The sequence below is a fragment of the Eublepharis macularius genome, chromosome 13, assembly GCF_028583425.1.
Source record: "Eublepharis macularius isolate TG4126 chromosome 13, MPM_Emac_v1.0, whole genome shotgun sequence".
Taxonomy (NCBI): Eukaryota; Metazoa; Chordata; class Lepidosauria; order Squamata; family Eublepharidae; genus Eublepharis; species Eublepharis macularius.
In genome coordinates, this window is record NC_072802.1 from 49403654 (window position 1) to 49418683 (window position 15030).

At 43.5% G+C, this 15030-nt stretch overlaps 1 protein-coding gene across 1 annotated transcript in view; it reads right to left on the reverse strand.

Moving 5' to 3' along the window:
• The window catches only part of OAS3 (2'-5'-oligoadenylate synthetase 3), a 33134-nt gene extending 30512 nt beyond the window's left edge, over positions 1-2622 (reverse strand). The window contains exons 1-2 of the mRNA XM_054995856.1: positions 2259-2622; positions 1086-1374 (exon numbers count right to left, since the gene is read on the reverse strand). Of these exons, the coding sequence (XP_054851831.1) occupies positions 1086-1374; positions 2259-2438 (469 nt within the window). The 5' untranslated portion in view covers positions 2439-2622. The remainder of the gene's footprint in view (positions 1-1085; positions 1375-2258) is intronic.
• Positions 2623-15030: the final 12408 nt, after the last annotated feature.

A 15030-nucleotide genomic window follows, 5' to 3' on the forward strand; every position in this document is an offset into this window, starting at 1 on the left:
CAGTAACAAAGTTTCTTCATAGAGTTCCCCTTTTAAAATTTAATTGCCAGATGGTAATTCAACACAGTTTTTCTTTTACACCAGTCCCAGGATCGTCCACAAAGCCAAACCCCTTTTTCTAGACACTGAGCAGGAGTTATTCTTCCTTTCCTAAGAAATACCCTTTACTTTGGCTGGAATGGCAGTCTCCACTCCGACCCAATTCCCTCTGAGCCAAAAACACATCCCCAGTCCTATTGTGGCTGTGTAAAAAGGCTTGATACTGGGAATTCTCCCTCAAATAAGGGTCGTTTTCACACTACTAACCTGCTTCCGTAACGTTGTGAAACGTCGTGCAAAAAACGCAGAAAATCGCGTCTTCTTGCAAGAGTTTTGCCTGACATCGCGCAAAACTCTCGCGAGAAGACGCTATCTTCTGCGTTTTTTGCGCAACGTTTCGCAACGTTATGAAAGCAGGTTAGTAGCGTGAAAATGGCCAAGGTTGTTACAGTAGGGCAACTGCTATTCTTTCCCTCCCTTCAGAGGGGTAACTGTCTGACCTCCTTCACCAGATGCTTACACACACACTCTTCAAATCCCAAATCCTAACTGAACTCTAAAATCCAGTCAGCAGCCCTCGCTTCTGAAGGTGGGATTCTGAACTGCCAATCAGAGGGAAGGGAGAAGACAGCCAATCCAGTTCTTATTTCAGGCCACTGTCAGCTCCTCCCCTGCAGCCTCCTGAGCGCAGCATGGTGGAAACCTCTCTTTAAATTGTGTTCTGTCACACTAAGCTTATTTAAAACATTTATACTCCATTTTTTTCTCCAAATCAGTGGGATTCAAAGTTGATCTGCAAGTTTCAGGAACATGGAAACAACTAGCTTATCTTGCCAAGCTTTTTCTCTTACATTATTGATAAAACTCTTCAAGCCTGCTGCAGCGGATGCATCAGCACATTGTTATGAATAGAAGATGTAGGATTAAAATAAGAGAAGCCACAGAGGGCACCAGAAATCCTGCTATGGAAGCCTGGCTGTAGAAGCTGCCACCATCCCCAGTTCTGGTTAGGAAGAAGGCTTCATCCCTTGAGAAAATATACTCACCCAGAGCATCAAAGGCTGGTAACACATTAAGCTCAATCGAATCCCTGGGATCATAAGAGCAAAGTGTGAAACTGATAACACGTGGATTCAGCCACTTGGATGCCTCGAGAGTTACATCTAAATGCTTCCCATTCTCTTCTGTGAATTCTTTGTGTTTCCTCCCAATCTCCTGTACGATCTCCTTCAGTTTTGTTTCCTGATCTTTGTAATCCTTGAAGATGTTGAGAAACACCACAAGGTCGACATCTGAACCCCCTTTTATAGCCGTGCCGTTCCCCACTGAGCCTCCCTGCAAAGGAGAGTGTATGTCACATGTAGTGAATACAATTTTGACAAATGGCACAACATAACCAATAAACATCCTAAGTAGCATAAAGATACACATAATGCAACAAAAAAAGTTGGCATTAAATAGTTAAAATGCCTCTAAAATCTAAGGTGCAGAAAAAGGGAGAGGGTCAGGAATCAATTAGAGAGGAACTACAGAGACATTCAACTGAAAGCACAATGAAAAAGAAAAGACTTTGCTCAGCACTTCACGAAGATGCCATGAAAACCTCCGAAGGGCAGGTATTCCAAGGATGTGGAGCAGGCACTGACAAGGCACTGACCTTGACAACCACCTAGTGAAGAGCTAAATCTCAGCAAGACTTTACGACGGCAGGTGGCGCTTCACACATGCCGGACCCAGACTATTTCAAGCTTTATAGGTTGAAACCAAGCTCTTGCAACAGAGATCGGAAACGAAACTGGAACCAATTGCAAATCTTGTGATAATGTGAGAATCTTGTGCCGTAGAATCGCTACTGACTCAGAGGAAACCCAGGACCATGAGGTTTTCAATACAAGAGATGCGCTAAGGTGGCTCACCGTTGCTTTCCTGTGCACAGCAACCCTGGTCTCCCTTGTGGTCCCCTATCCAAGTACTAAACATGGCTGTCCCTGCTTAGCTTCTTAGATCTGATGAGATCAGGCTAGCCAGGGCTGTAGTGCAGGGAAAATACATATGCTACAGCACGCCTATCATACCCTTTTTTGTTTTTGGCCTTTTTGGCATAACTTGTTAAGGTTTTGCATGGATTGCTTCTGTCGGGATAAAAAATATACTAGATAGACAGAAGGGCTCCATTTGCGCATAGGACTGCCAGCTCCAGCCTAGTCCCCAACACTGACCTTAACCACCTTCAGCACCCGGGGCCGAGGTGCGGCTGCATCCTTGAAGCAATTCTCCCGCAGGAACTGACAGAGGATATCTACAGCCTGACGCACATGGCCCAGGAACTCCTCATTAGGCTGGAGATTTTCGGAGATGAAAATATCCAGCTTTCTTGCTTCTGTGGTGTACAGCTCCATTGCAGAGAAGTAGGCAGCAGGGTAATTCCAGCTGGCTTCTGAGACCCACCCCAAGAGAAAAGATCTATCTTATGCTTTGGTCTGTTCTTCGCTTTCATTTCCTGGCTCTCAGATCAGTTTCGTTTCCAAGCTGCAACTGCTCAGAGCAGCAGACTTGATCCAGAGCCAAACAAATTTGTGCACTTAAACCAACAGCTGCTGCTTCTAGGAAGATGATGTCATCCAGCCCAGCCTTGCCCCCAGACACAGATTCAAGATTTCCCTCTCAGCTGACTCAGTGGGAGAAGAGAAACAGAACTGGGCGTCATCCGCACGCTGAAACCTCCAGACCACGTGCAGAGTTAGTGACTAATCATCTTGTTTGTTTTGATTTCATGTTAACTTGTCCAATACTCATTTCTGTTGCAGGGAAAGCAGTAAACCATTAAAAAACTAGCTGGAAGCTGGGGAGGGGGAAGATGCTGCTGGCCACTGTTGGCAAACTGTCTTGTGGCTTGGCATACTTGGAATGGTCAGGTAGTGTCTTTTAAGAGGGCCTACCAAATGATGTAGTGTTCCTGGGTCTCCCACCAAGGACACTGTAAACTTTTATACATTACAATGAATGCATATTCTATCAGCATACACTTTATTTTTCAATGTCCACAGGTTGAATAACTCCTACAATATATTCAGTTCCTTTAGCTCACAGATGGCCAGACCTCCAACAGCTGTTAAGGACCCAACTGGAGAACCAGTTCAAAATGGTGGGGGCACAGGGCACTTTGTGGTTTGCTATCAGAGTACACTTGCTTCTTTCTCCCCTATCTTCATAATGACCAGCAATCCCCCCCCCAATGACCACGGCAGTCTGCTGCCCCTACAGTCCTCAACTGTAGCAGAATAAAAATCAAAGCGGTACCTTCAAAGTCTAACATTCCTTGCAGGATTTTATGCCTCAGCAGGCAGACATACTTACCCCACTGGCATCTGAAACCTTAGCTGAGATAACTGAGCAGCAACAGTTCAAAGGGGGAGTTGTGCAACTATCCCAGGGCTGCTCCTCTGCCTAAGCCGCTACTTCGGGACACACGTTGAAGAGGCTGCCTGTGCTCCACAAGGTGTCATTCACTCCTGGCCATCAGCAGCATGGGAAGTAATTACCATCACATCCAGCGCCAATGCACTCAACATAGGCTGGGTCCAAGCCAAGCCCCTGCAATGTTGGGCCCAGCCAACAAAGACATGGGCCCCGGAGTGGATGTACCTTGCTTTGGGTGACAAAATACCTTGAACCAGCCCAGCAATGTCAGTACAAGAAAAAGCAACTTCCTGCTTTTGAAATTATCAGAACATATTGCCTCTGTCCATGTGAATCCGAGATGTGCCCTTTACTCCAAACTGCTTTTCCATGAAGCCTATAATCTGGACACCCTATCAAAAAGAAAAACTTAAGAGTTCACATTTGGTTCCATTCATCTTGTGTAACTGTTTCATCTCTGCCTTCTGTTGTCTCCCAATGTCAAAATTTAGACTGTAAGTTTCTTGGGGCAGTGCTCTGTCTGTACTGCATCTCATATTAGTAAATATTACTAAAATGATGTCAATCAATCAAACTAATTATTATAAATTTTCATGTGAACAAACATTTTTCTTTGTATAGCTGAGGACATTCTTTGGGCTTCTGTGTGCTAGAAAGTCCTACGTAGCTCAAATATTGCATCAAAATTTACAGGTTTGTTATCCCACAAGATACGCAAAGATTGCCTCAGGACGGTACATTTCACCATCAAGCCACAAGGTGGCAGCAAAAGATGACAACTAAAAGACTAATTTGTCTTTAAGGTGCTACTGGACCCAAATCTTACTCTACTAAAAGTGCAGCAGTCTTATTTTTCCTCTCATATTCTTGCACAGCATTCCTTCATTTACATAAAGCTCATTCAGCAGAACTTCCCAGAGGATTATCACTCATCCTCCTTCACAAAAGGGCTTTTTTTACTTAGATAGAAGGGCTGTATTGTAGAGGGGGGGGGGTCTCAAAGAGATGCTTCACTAACAAGTTAGGGACTGTAGATTAGGGACCTTCAGGGCTCATTTCGAGGGAGAATGCGCAGGAACGCAGTTCCAGCAGTTCCCCAAAGAGGTCACATGGCAGGTGGCCCCACCCACCTGACTCTCGGCCATTTTGGGCCCATTTCAGCCTGGATTGGGGCCGAAACAGCCCAGATCAGGCCTCTGATGGGTGGTAGAATACTCTCCCACTCAGCAGCAGCCCGATCCTGACCATTTTGGGCCCCTTTTTGCCATTTTGGGCCCAATTTCGGCCCTGAAGGATTGGGTCCAAAACAGCCAGGATAGGTGATGTCAGGGGATATTCAAATCAGTTATGCTAATGACACACTTCCGGTGATGGCAGGGGGCATGGCATATGCTAATGAGCCATGCTAATGAGTTGTGCTAATGAGTTCCTCCAGCTCTTTTTCTACAAAATGAGCCCTGGGGACCGTAGACTTCACCACTATGTTGCCTTACGTCCTATCTGTTGCTTTAAATATCCTATGTACTACCTGTAGTTCTATGTGGTTGAATGTCAGTCTTAGAATTGCTTATGCTCTGTTTCAGCATTTCTTCAACTCTATATTAGATTTTTGCTATTGTTATTAGGGGTGTGCAATTTGGTATTCTGATTAGGTTAAAGTTACCGAATCAGGGCCGTTTTGGTTTTTTTTTTGGTATTACCGAACCTTTTTCTAAATACCGAAAAATTTCAGTAATACCGAATCAGAGATTACCGAATCGATTCGGCCATTGTTTTCAATGAGAAAACCTTCTCCTGGCTTTCTGGGAGTCTGGGGGGGGCATTTTCTGACCGAATAACACCAAACTTGGTGGAGACCTTCTCCTAACTCTCCTCTAACTACCCCCCCGAGTTTCAGAAAGATTGGACTTTGGGGGGCATGTTATGCCCCCCCAAACAAGGTGCCCCTATCCTCCTACACTCTCCATGGTTCTATAAGGGGAAAAACAAGTCATCTTTCTAGGTGGCTTGGGGTGGCATTTTCCAAGCAAAATGTACCCAACTTTCAGGGGACCTGCTCCCACCTGTCCTCCCACCCTCCACCAAGTTTCAGGCAGATTCCACTTTGGGGGGCCATTTTATGGCTTCCCAAAGAAGGTGCCCCTATCCACTTCCACTCCACTATTCCCTATTGGGGAAATAAAAGAGGCCTGTCTGGCCTCTCCCAACCTTCAGGGGCCCATCTCCCACCTGTCCTCCCACCCTCCACCAAGGCCCAAGGTTTGTCCAGCCTCTCCCAACCTTCAGGGGCCCATCTCCCACCTGTCCTCCCACCCTCCACCAAGGCCCAAGCTGATCCCACTTTGGGGGGCCATTTTATGGCCTCCCAAAGATGCTGCTCTTAGCTTCCCCTTTCTCCATTATTTCCTATGGGGGAAATAAGAGAGGCTTGTCTGGCTAGGGGTTGGTCTCCTACCTGTTCTCCCACCCTCCACCAAGGCTCAACCAGATCCCACTCTGGGGGGGGGCATTTTATGCCCCCTCAAAGGTGGTTCTCCTGCCACACCACTTTGTCTTTCTACTGTGGGGAAGACTTCCACACCGCAGAAACACATGGGATTGGGGCTGCCAATGGCCACAGCCACAGTCCACCTGCACCCAAACTGCCAAATACCACTCACCTCCTCCCCAAAACCTAACCTCCCCTGTCCTGTGGCCTGCCACTTTCTATTGATTCCTGTTATGGGAAAATCTCCCACAGCAGGAACCCATGGAATGTGGCATCTATGGCCACAGGCACAGTCCCACTTTTAAATCCACCCCCCCACACAGCCCCACACTGACCCAAAGACACCCTCCCCAACATTCCCACTCCAGCCACTACCCCAGGAGCAGGCTGGCCAGCCATCCCCCATTGTTCCCTGTGATGGAAACGTTTAAACTCTCTTTCCCAGGGCAATTATGCACAGCCCGGGGGTGCCACAATGGTGGGCACACTCCTGAGTGCAAGCTTGTCCCTGTGAAAGAGCACCTGAACCACAGACACCCTTCCCCAAATTCCCCCACCACCTACAGAGATGGCTGGCCAGCTAGCCCCATTGTTCCCTATGATGGGAACCAACTGCACAACAAAGAATAAAACACAAACTGAATAAAGTTTTTTAAAAAAATATTTTCTCACTTTCAAAGAACAAGTAGGCAAAGCATTGTGACACATTACACCAGCAGTCCCCCACACAGAAAAATAACACAACTCACTTAACATCAGAGAATCACAAAAACACAATTCCTGTCAAAAACACTTTATTTCTTGAACTGCTGTAGGTTACACAGCAGGGGGGCACACCAAAGGGCATTCCAGCGTTCCCCTACACAAAAATAACACAACTCACTTCACATTAAAGAATGTTCAAGAAATAAAGTGTTTTTGACAGGAATTGTGTTTTGGGTGATTCTTTAATGTGAAGTGAGTTGTGTTGTTTTTGTGTAAGATACTGCTGGCATGCCCTTTGGTGTTAGAGGAGTGTTAGGAGAAGGTCTCCACCAAATTTGGTGTGATTTGGACAGAAAATGCCCCCCCCCGACTCCCGGAAAGCCAGGAGAAGGTTTTCTCATTGAAAACAATGGCCGAATCAAGCCGAAAAGCCGAAACTATTACCGAAACACGAATACCGAATTGACTTGCCGATTCAGTATTCCCTGAAAACCGAAACGGTTTCCTGATTCAGTTAAAACCGAATCAGGTTTACCGAAACAGGCAGGCCTTGCACACCACTAATTGTTATGTCTTTGTAAACTTGTATTTATTTATCCTATGGCATTGTCTATGGAAATGTCCTTGATACTGGCTGTACTAATCTCACACTATGCAATCCAATCTGAGTCTCAGTGGAAAAGGTGGACTATAAATGACATAAATAAATAGAAATATATAAAATAAAAAAGTGCTGTCTCGATGTTCTGCCTCATCTGCTACTCAGATGTCTTGGGCCACTGTCTGCAGGCACCAGAAGCATGGGGACTAATAATTGACCAAGGGGCAATCGGCATAGATTGCTCAGCCACTTAATCTGCATAAAGTAGCAATTGCAGCAGAGCGAGGCCCAAGATTTGGGGGCCCTGAGCAGCATGTCCAGGGCCTCACTCTTCTCCTCTGCCCCCCACCAGGACCCCCACTCATGCCTTCCTTCCAGCCCATTACACTCCCTGAGTCCTTCCTTCCTTCCCCCGACCCATTTGTGAGTCTTCCTACTAACTGTACATCCTTCCTGAATGGTGCGTGCAAAGAAGAACACCATCATTGTCCCTGCCAGAAGTGCCACTGTTGTGTACCATCTGCAGGTCCTTCCCTGGTAGCATGTGGGGGGGAGCAGTGGGCTCAGCCAGAAACCCTGAGCCCTGACAGCTGCCCCACCTTAGAGAATGCTGGTGTCGGCCCTGAGTTGCAGCTTCTCCCCTCACACCCAAACCTAGATATAAGCATGGCTTCCTAACGTCTGTAGACCAAGTTGCTGTTTAAAGCACAGGAGCAGGATCCGATCAAAATAAGTTGGCAATCCTATCCAGCTCCTGAGTCCTGAAAACTTTATTTCCTGTAGTGAGAAGGTCCTAATCTTAAGCATAGTCAGCCTCTTTCTGCCGTCCCCAATTCTGAATCCTTGTTTAACAAACACCAGAGAGTGGCCTTCAGTCACCAGGCGACCATCTTTCTTCTCTTTTTCTTTGCGTAAGGAAATGTATTTCCCAAATCACCCTGCCTGTCCTCAAGAGCCTTTGTCCTGGGGGAGTCAATCAAAGATAGTTAATTGGAACACAGCAGGAGGCAATGCAATTAATATGTCCCAGCTGAAAGGGAGGGAAGAGGGGAGGGTTATAGAAGTTGACTTGTATTCCCTCTCACAGCCGATGGTAGAGATGAAATTCAAGGGAAACCTGGATTATAAAGGGAGAGTCTGGACACGGTCCAAGAGAAGAAAAATGGGTATTTCAAGGCAAACACTAAAGAGGCAGAATTTCACCACAGGAAATTAATTAGTAAAACTGTTTTCTGCAACTGGGGGGGGGGGCAGTTATCTTTGGCCTCCAACTGGGTTGTATAGTCCCTGACTGTAAATGAAGTTGCTGTGCACTTACTTGTCAAAAAGCAGACTGACCACACAGATATTAAGCTGGCAATGTTTTCCTCACTTTTTATCTCCTCACCAGTGAAAGTCTCCATAATAGTACAGGAGATGGTGGGGGGGGGGGGGCGCGAGTGGAACAGGCTGCCCTTCTTTGAGCTCTGGCAGATACTCTTGTGTTAGTAATGAAAACATGGGACAGGCTGGTATTAGGTTGCCAGGCACAGAGAGTCTGCCTGCCTCCTCAGGAGGAATAGGGGATCGCCAGCCTGCTTCTCCAGTGATCTCCACTCCGGCCTTCTCATCTACCTGCTTTACAGATCACAGGAGGGGTGTGTGGCACTGCTGAGTTACCCTCTAGGACAACCAGCGTTTCAGTTTAGGGTTGCCAATTACCCTGTGAGAAAAAATGTTCTGTCCCTTTGTAAGAGGCTTAATGGGAATTTATTTAAGAATTTTATTTAAAGAAAAGAAAATAGAATAAAGTAAGTGCATAGTATAAAAGTTATACATACTCTAAATTAAACAATAATTTGAGAGTTATACATCTTATACAACCAATAAGTATATAAATGATACATTTGTAAAAATTTTGGGAATAAAACAAGCAGTACCTTTAAATTTCTTTAAACTAATAAAGTAATTACTACATATTTGGCTTTCCTGAGCCTAGATACATAACATTTCTCCTTCACTCTTCTTCGCTTCGCTCCCTCTAAGCTACTGTAGCAATTAATTTAGCCTAAATAATCAAAGAAATACTTCCAAGTTTTCCAGAAGTCGACTATTGGCCTGTTTTGTAGGTAAGTAGTTAGTTTGGCCATTGAAGCATATTCATAAACTTTATCTTTCCACTCTGGGAGACCAGGACAAGCATCGGTTTTCCATTTTCCTGTGAATAATACTCTTGCTGCTGTCACCATATAATGGAAGAGATCTCCTTGTTCTTTTCTCAGATTTGTTGGTAAAATATTTAAGAGCATGCTTTTCAGATTTAATTCAACTCTGAGTTTGAGAATCTTTCGCATCTCTTCATATATTTTCGTGATTCCTTACAAGTCCACCACATATGGTAAAATGTTGTGTTCATATTCTGACACTTCCGGAAATGCCCACCGTAACCTTTACTAATCCTTGCAATATCTTTGGGAGTAATGTACCATCTAAAAAACATTTTATACCAATTTTCTCTCAGTAACTGGCAGCCTGTAAATTTTATGTCTTTAGTCCATAAGTTTTCCCATAAGTCCATCGGAATGGTTCCCCCAAAATTTTGCATCCATTTTATCATACAAGTTTTGACATGTTCCGTTTCTGTATGATGTTGCAGTAATATTTTGTAAATCTTCCCCAATAGATGCGAGAAGTCTCCAGATATTAATAGTTCATATTGTGTTTTTTCTCTCAGCCCGCCGCCTTCTTTGAGAATTTGATCCTTTAATCTTGATACTATTTGGTGTTAAGTCAACCAAGGAATGTTTTTGCCATAAGCCTGGATTTCTTGCCAGGTTTTTATGTTTCCTTCTTTATCTATCATTGATTCGTAGCTAGGTTGATGAATTTTGTTCCTAACTGCTGCGTCATAGTAGGCATTAATTGGTGACATCAATGGGGAAATTGGTGGGCTCAGTCTATTTCTGCATTGAAACCATATTTTAAGCAGACCGTCCCTTACAATATGAGTCCCATCTTGTTTAAGAATAGGTTTCCATGATTTCTTTATCCATAAATAATTATGGGTACCTTCCTTAGCATCCGCTGTTTCCAATTTGATATGTCTGTTGCTTAGGTTCATAATCCAATCTGTTATCCAAACCAACGCCGCTGATTGATGATACAATTTAATATTCGGTACAGCCAGTCCTCCCCTATTTTTATCATCTTGTAATACTTTAAATCTTATCCTTGGTTTCTTCTCTTTCCATATAAAGTCATTTATAGCTTTCTGCCATCTATTGAGAATCTTTTGTTCAATGTAAATTGGAATAATTTGAAAAAGGAAATTTAATTTAGGTAAAATATTCATTTTGATAGCTGCAATTCTTCCTAACCATAAAATGTTTAAATTTTGCCATCTCTGCAAATCTTCTGTAATTCCTGTCCAAACTTTTTGATAATTATCTTTGTAGAGATTCTCATTTTGTGATGATACATTTATCCCTAAATATCTTATTGGCTTTGTAGTTATAGTACAGTTGGTTATACTTCTGATCTTTTCAGATTCCTCTTTTGTTGTTGAGAGTAACATTATCTTTGTTTTCTTCTTATTCAGTTTATATCCAGAATGCTGCCAGAATCTTGATATTTGTTCCATTACATAAATCAGAGAGGTATGTGGATTTGTCACTGATATAACCACATCATCTGCATAACTTTTCATCTTATACATCTCTTTCCCCTCCTTTATTCCAGCAATTCTGCTATTTTGTCTGATTCTCACCGCCAAAACTTCAAGAGCAATGATAAACAATAGTGGTGAAATTGGACATCCTTGCCATGTTCCTTGTGTTATTTCAAGCTTCTTCATAAATGAACCATTAATTAAAACTGCAGCTTGCTGTTTAGTGTACGTACTTTGAATCCAATTCAAAAACTCAGTACCGCAATTCATTCTATGCAATGTTTTCATGAGAAACTTCCAAGAGACATTGTCAAAAGTTTTCTCATCTTCAACCAACATAAATGCAGTTTTTTCACCTTTTCGCCTTGAATGCTCAATTGCACTAAGTTGGTATCTGATATTATCTTTCATATACCTCTTTGGGACAAAGCCTATTTGGTCTTCATGTATCACCTCTGAGATGCATCTTTGCAATCTTTGAGCCATTATTATTGTAAATACCTTACAATCCACGTTCAACAAAGATATAGGCCTGTATGACTGCAGTGTTAATGGATCATTCCCTTCTTTATATATCAAAGTTATATGAACTTCTAGCCACGTTGAAGGTAAGATCTTCTTAGTTTGTATCTCGTTCATGGCCTTTTGCAACGGTATAGCCAATATATCCTCAAAAGATTTGTAATAAGCACCCGGGAATCCATCCGGACCTGGAACTTTTGCAGTCTTCAAAGTTTTGATTGCAGAATTTATCTCTTGTATTGTTATTGCTTGGTTTAAGATAATTCTATGCTCATTAGTAAATTCTTTGATTGGTGTCTCCAATAAATATTTCTCCATTTCTTCTTCTTTTATTGATTCTTCTTTATAGAGATTTGAGAAAAAAGCTCTGATTTGCTCTTTCATTTTCTGATCTCTGTAAATTACCTGGTTGCCTTCCCTGACTCCCGGTATCCTCCTCTTCTCTGAAGACAGTATGCTAAGTACCTTCCAGGCTTGTTTGCAGCTTCGAAGTGTGTATGCTTTAAATACTTCAACTTTTTCTGAATTTCTTCTGTCTCCTAGATCCAATTTATTCTTCAGCTGCTTAATTTGTTCCCATATTCCTCTATCCCTTGTTCTTTTATGGTCATGTTCCAGTTTTTTCAATTTTTGCGTTAAATTATTTCTTGCTTCAAACTTAATTTTCTTCTTTTTGGATGCTATTGCCATCAATATTCCTCTTAGATAGGCTTTACTTGCTTCCCAAATTGTTGTAGGGTTGGCATCATTTGTAGTGTTTATTCTAAAATAGTCAGTCAACTCTTGCCTGCATTTTTGCAATACATCCTCATTTAAAAGTAAAGTATCGTCCAATCTCCATCTTATTGCCTGTTTGACATACTATCTCTATCGCTGTGATCCTTGTGTGGATGTCTACATTTTCTACCTTCATCAAAAGACTCTTAGATATATAACACATATCTATTCTGGAGTATGTTTGATGACTGTCTGAGAAGAATGAATAGTCTCTATCCTTTTTATGTAGTGATCTCCAGGCGTCCTCTACTTCCAAAATTGACATGTAATTGAATACACATTTAGGCAAATTTTGTCCTGTCCTTGTCGATCTATCAATTTTACAGTTCAAGACACCATTCATGTCTCCGCAAATTTGAGTCTCTCCTTGAAAATCTAAAAATTTCTGGAAGAATCTCTCATAAAATTTCTTCTGGCCATCATTTGGTGCATATAGAGAGACCAAAGTCCATATTTGTCCATGAGAAAGTCTTCTTTTTAAGGCCACATATCTCGGCTTAATGGGAATCTTATGTACAAGGTGATGTTATTTTATTTCCATGCCATGAAAAATTTCAACTGCCCATTTCCAAAATTCAAGCCTCTATTAAACGGTATGGGACATTTTTCTCCAGGCCAGTTGGGCAACCCAGAGTATACCCCTGTCTTCAGAGGCAAAGAGGGTAGCTACTAAAGGCTTTCTTGGTGGTTTGCGCCTTGTGTTTGGAGTTTTTGTCTTGTAATTCTCCACCTGGTGTCAACTCTTATGACTTTCTGGCATCAGGGCCGTTTCCAGATGGCTTACCTGAAGCCGCTCCATGCCGCAATGTTGTGGATTGTGCCAGGGAAAACGCAAATTATCGCGTTTTCTCGCGCAAGTTTTGCGCGATGTCTCGCAAAACTCACATGAGAAAACATGATATTTCGCATTTCCCCCGGCACAATCCACAACATTGCGGCATGGAGCAGCTTCAGGTAAGCCATCTGGAAACGGGCCAGGTGAAAGCTTTATTTGCCTGCTTTGACAGGCAACTGCTTTGACAGTTGCAGAATGTGAGCTTCTCTTTCCCTTTAAATTGTTTTGTTCTGTTATCTGCCACTTTGTTATCAGTTGTATTTTACCACTGCTGTTCGAAATCTATTTAAAACTCTTGCTGCTAGCTTGGATTCTAGATCATTACTCCAATTTTAATGCTGCTCCTCCAATGGTGGAAGAAAATGGTAGAGAAAAGATGGCTCTCCCTGGGAGAGAGAATTCCATCTTTTCAGTGCCATGGCAGAGAAGATCCTTTCTCAGTTTGCCACCCTTCTAGCCTCCAACAACCTTAGGGCAGTCACACTCTGTCCGCCTAACCAACCTCACAGGGCTGTTGTGCGGATAAAATGGAGGACAGCCAAAGTATGTAAGCCACCTTGGGTCCCCACTGGGGAGAAGGTGGGGTGTCAATGAAGTAAATAAAGAAATGCTGTGTTAAAGTTGTTCAAAGGCGTAATTGCAGGGGCTGATTTGAAAGTCAGCAAAACTAAAAGACGTAGTCCAGCTCGCTGGTTACGTACTGCTTGCATTCAACCTTTAGCAGGACAGTAACAATTGGCCAGCAGGCCACTGCCCCTGTGACGCTGGAAGGCAGAGTCCACCTTTTTTGGTATCCCACATCTAAACTCCCCGCCCCTGTCAGATCCAATCTGGCTTCTTTTCTGCTGCAGGACATTGAATCCCCCTTCTTGAAATAACAAGTGTGTATTTATAAAACGCACCAGCAAGTTCATCAGGGGGCAGGAGGTATCCCCTTCCCATGCTACTCTGGGGTGAGTCAGATCAAACGGGGACTGAGGCTTTCCTCTGTGCTAGGCAGGCAGGCAAGCTTGCAAGTTCCAGGTCCCAAAAGGGCTTCTGTGCCTTAAAGTGCTAGCCAGAAGGGAGAATTTCCCCTTCCTTTTGCATTACTTCACCTTGCCTAAGGGGCTTAAAATCCACGCCTTTTCTTGGATATTAAGCCTACAAGGCATGATCTGTTATTTTTAAACTATTTCTGCACAGCCCTTTATTTAGAGTGCCTTCCGAAGAACAGCCTTTCCCAAGCCCTTCTAAGCCCACTGAAGTCAATGGGGTTAGAAGGGTGTAACTGTGGTTAGGGTAGCACTCCCCATGTATTTATCCCCCCACCCCCACTCCACCCTCCTATATTTTATTTGTCATTTATAGTCCGTCTTTCTCACTGAGACTCAATGCAGTATGAGATTAGTACAGTCAATATCAAAGACATTTCCATAAACAATGCCATAGGGCAAATAAATACAAGTTGACAAAGTTGACAAAGACATAGCATTAGCAAGAATCCAATACAGAGCAGAAGAAATTCTGTAACAGAACATAGGCCGATTCCAGATGGGCAATATTAAAGCGAGTGATTTCGCTTTTCAAGCAGGAAGACCCGTTAAAACCTGCAAGTTGCCATCCCCGCTTACCTGCGGTTCATGGCGCTCCGTCGCGCTATATAAGCGGACAGTGGGAACACGGCATGGCGGGTTTTGCCGCAGCATGGCGATCCATCATGGGGCAAACGGAACTCCCCTTTTTCCGGCTGGCCGGCTGGCCGGCCACAATATCGCCATTTTTTTTTTAAAAAAGCAGGAGCGATTTGCGCAATTGCGCGTCTGCGGGCATGAATGTACACAAATGCGCAAAAGCATAATCATGATCAGGGTGCGTGGTTTTTCGATTCATTTTGCGCATCTGTGCAATTGCATTACTGCATCGTTCATGAAATGCGCACCTGAGCGTTCATTAACGGCCGGCATTTTGTCTGCCAGAGAATCTAACCCTGGGAAGTGTCGCTGACCTTTGCCCCG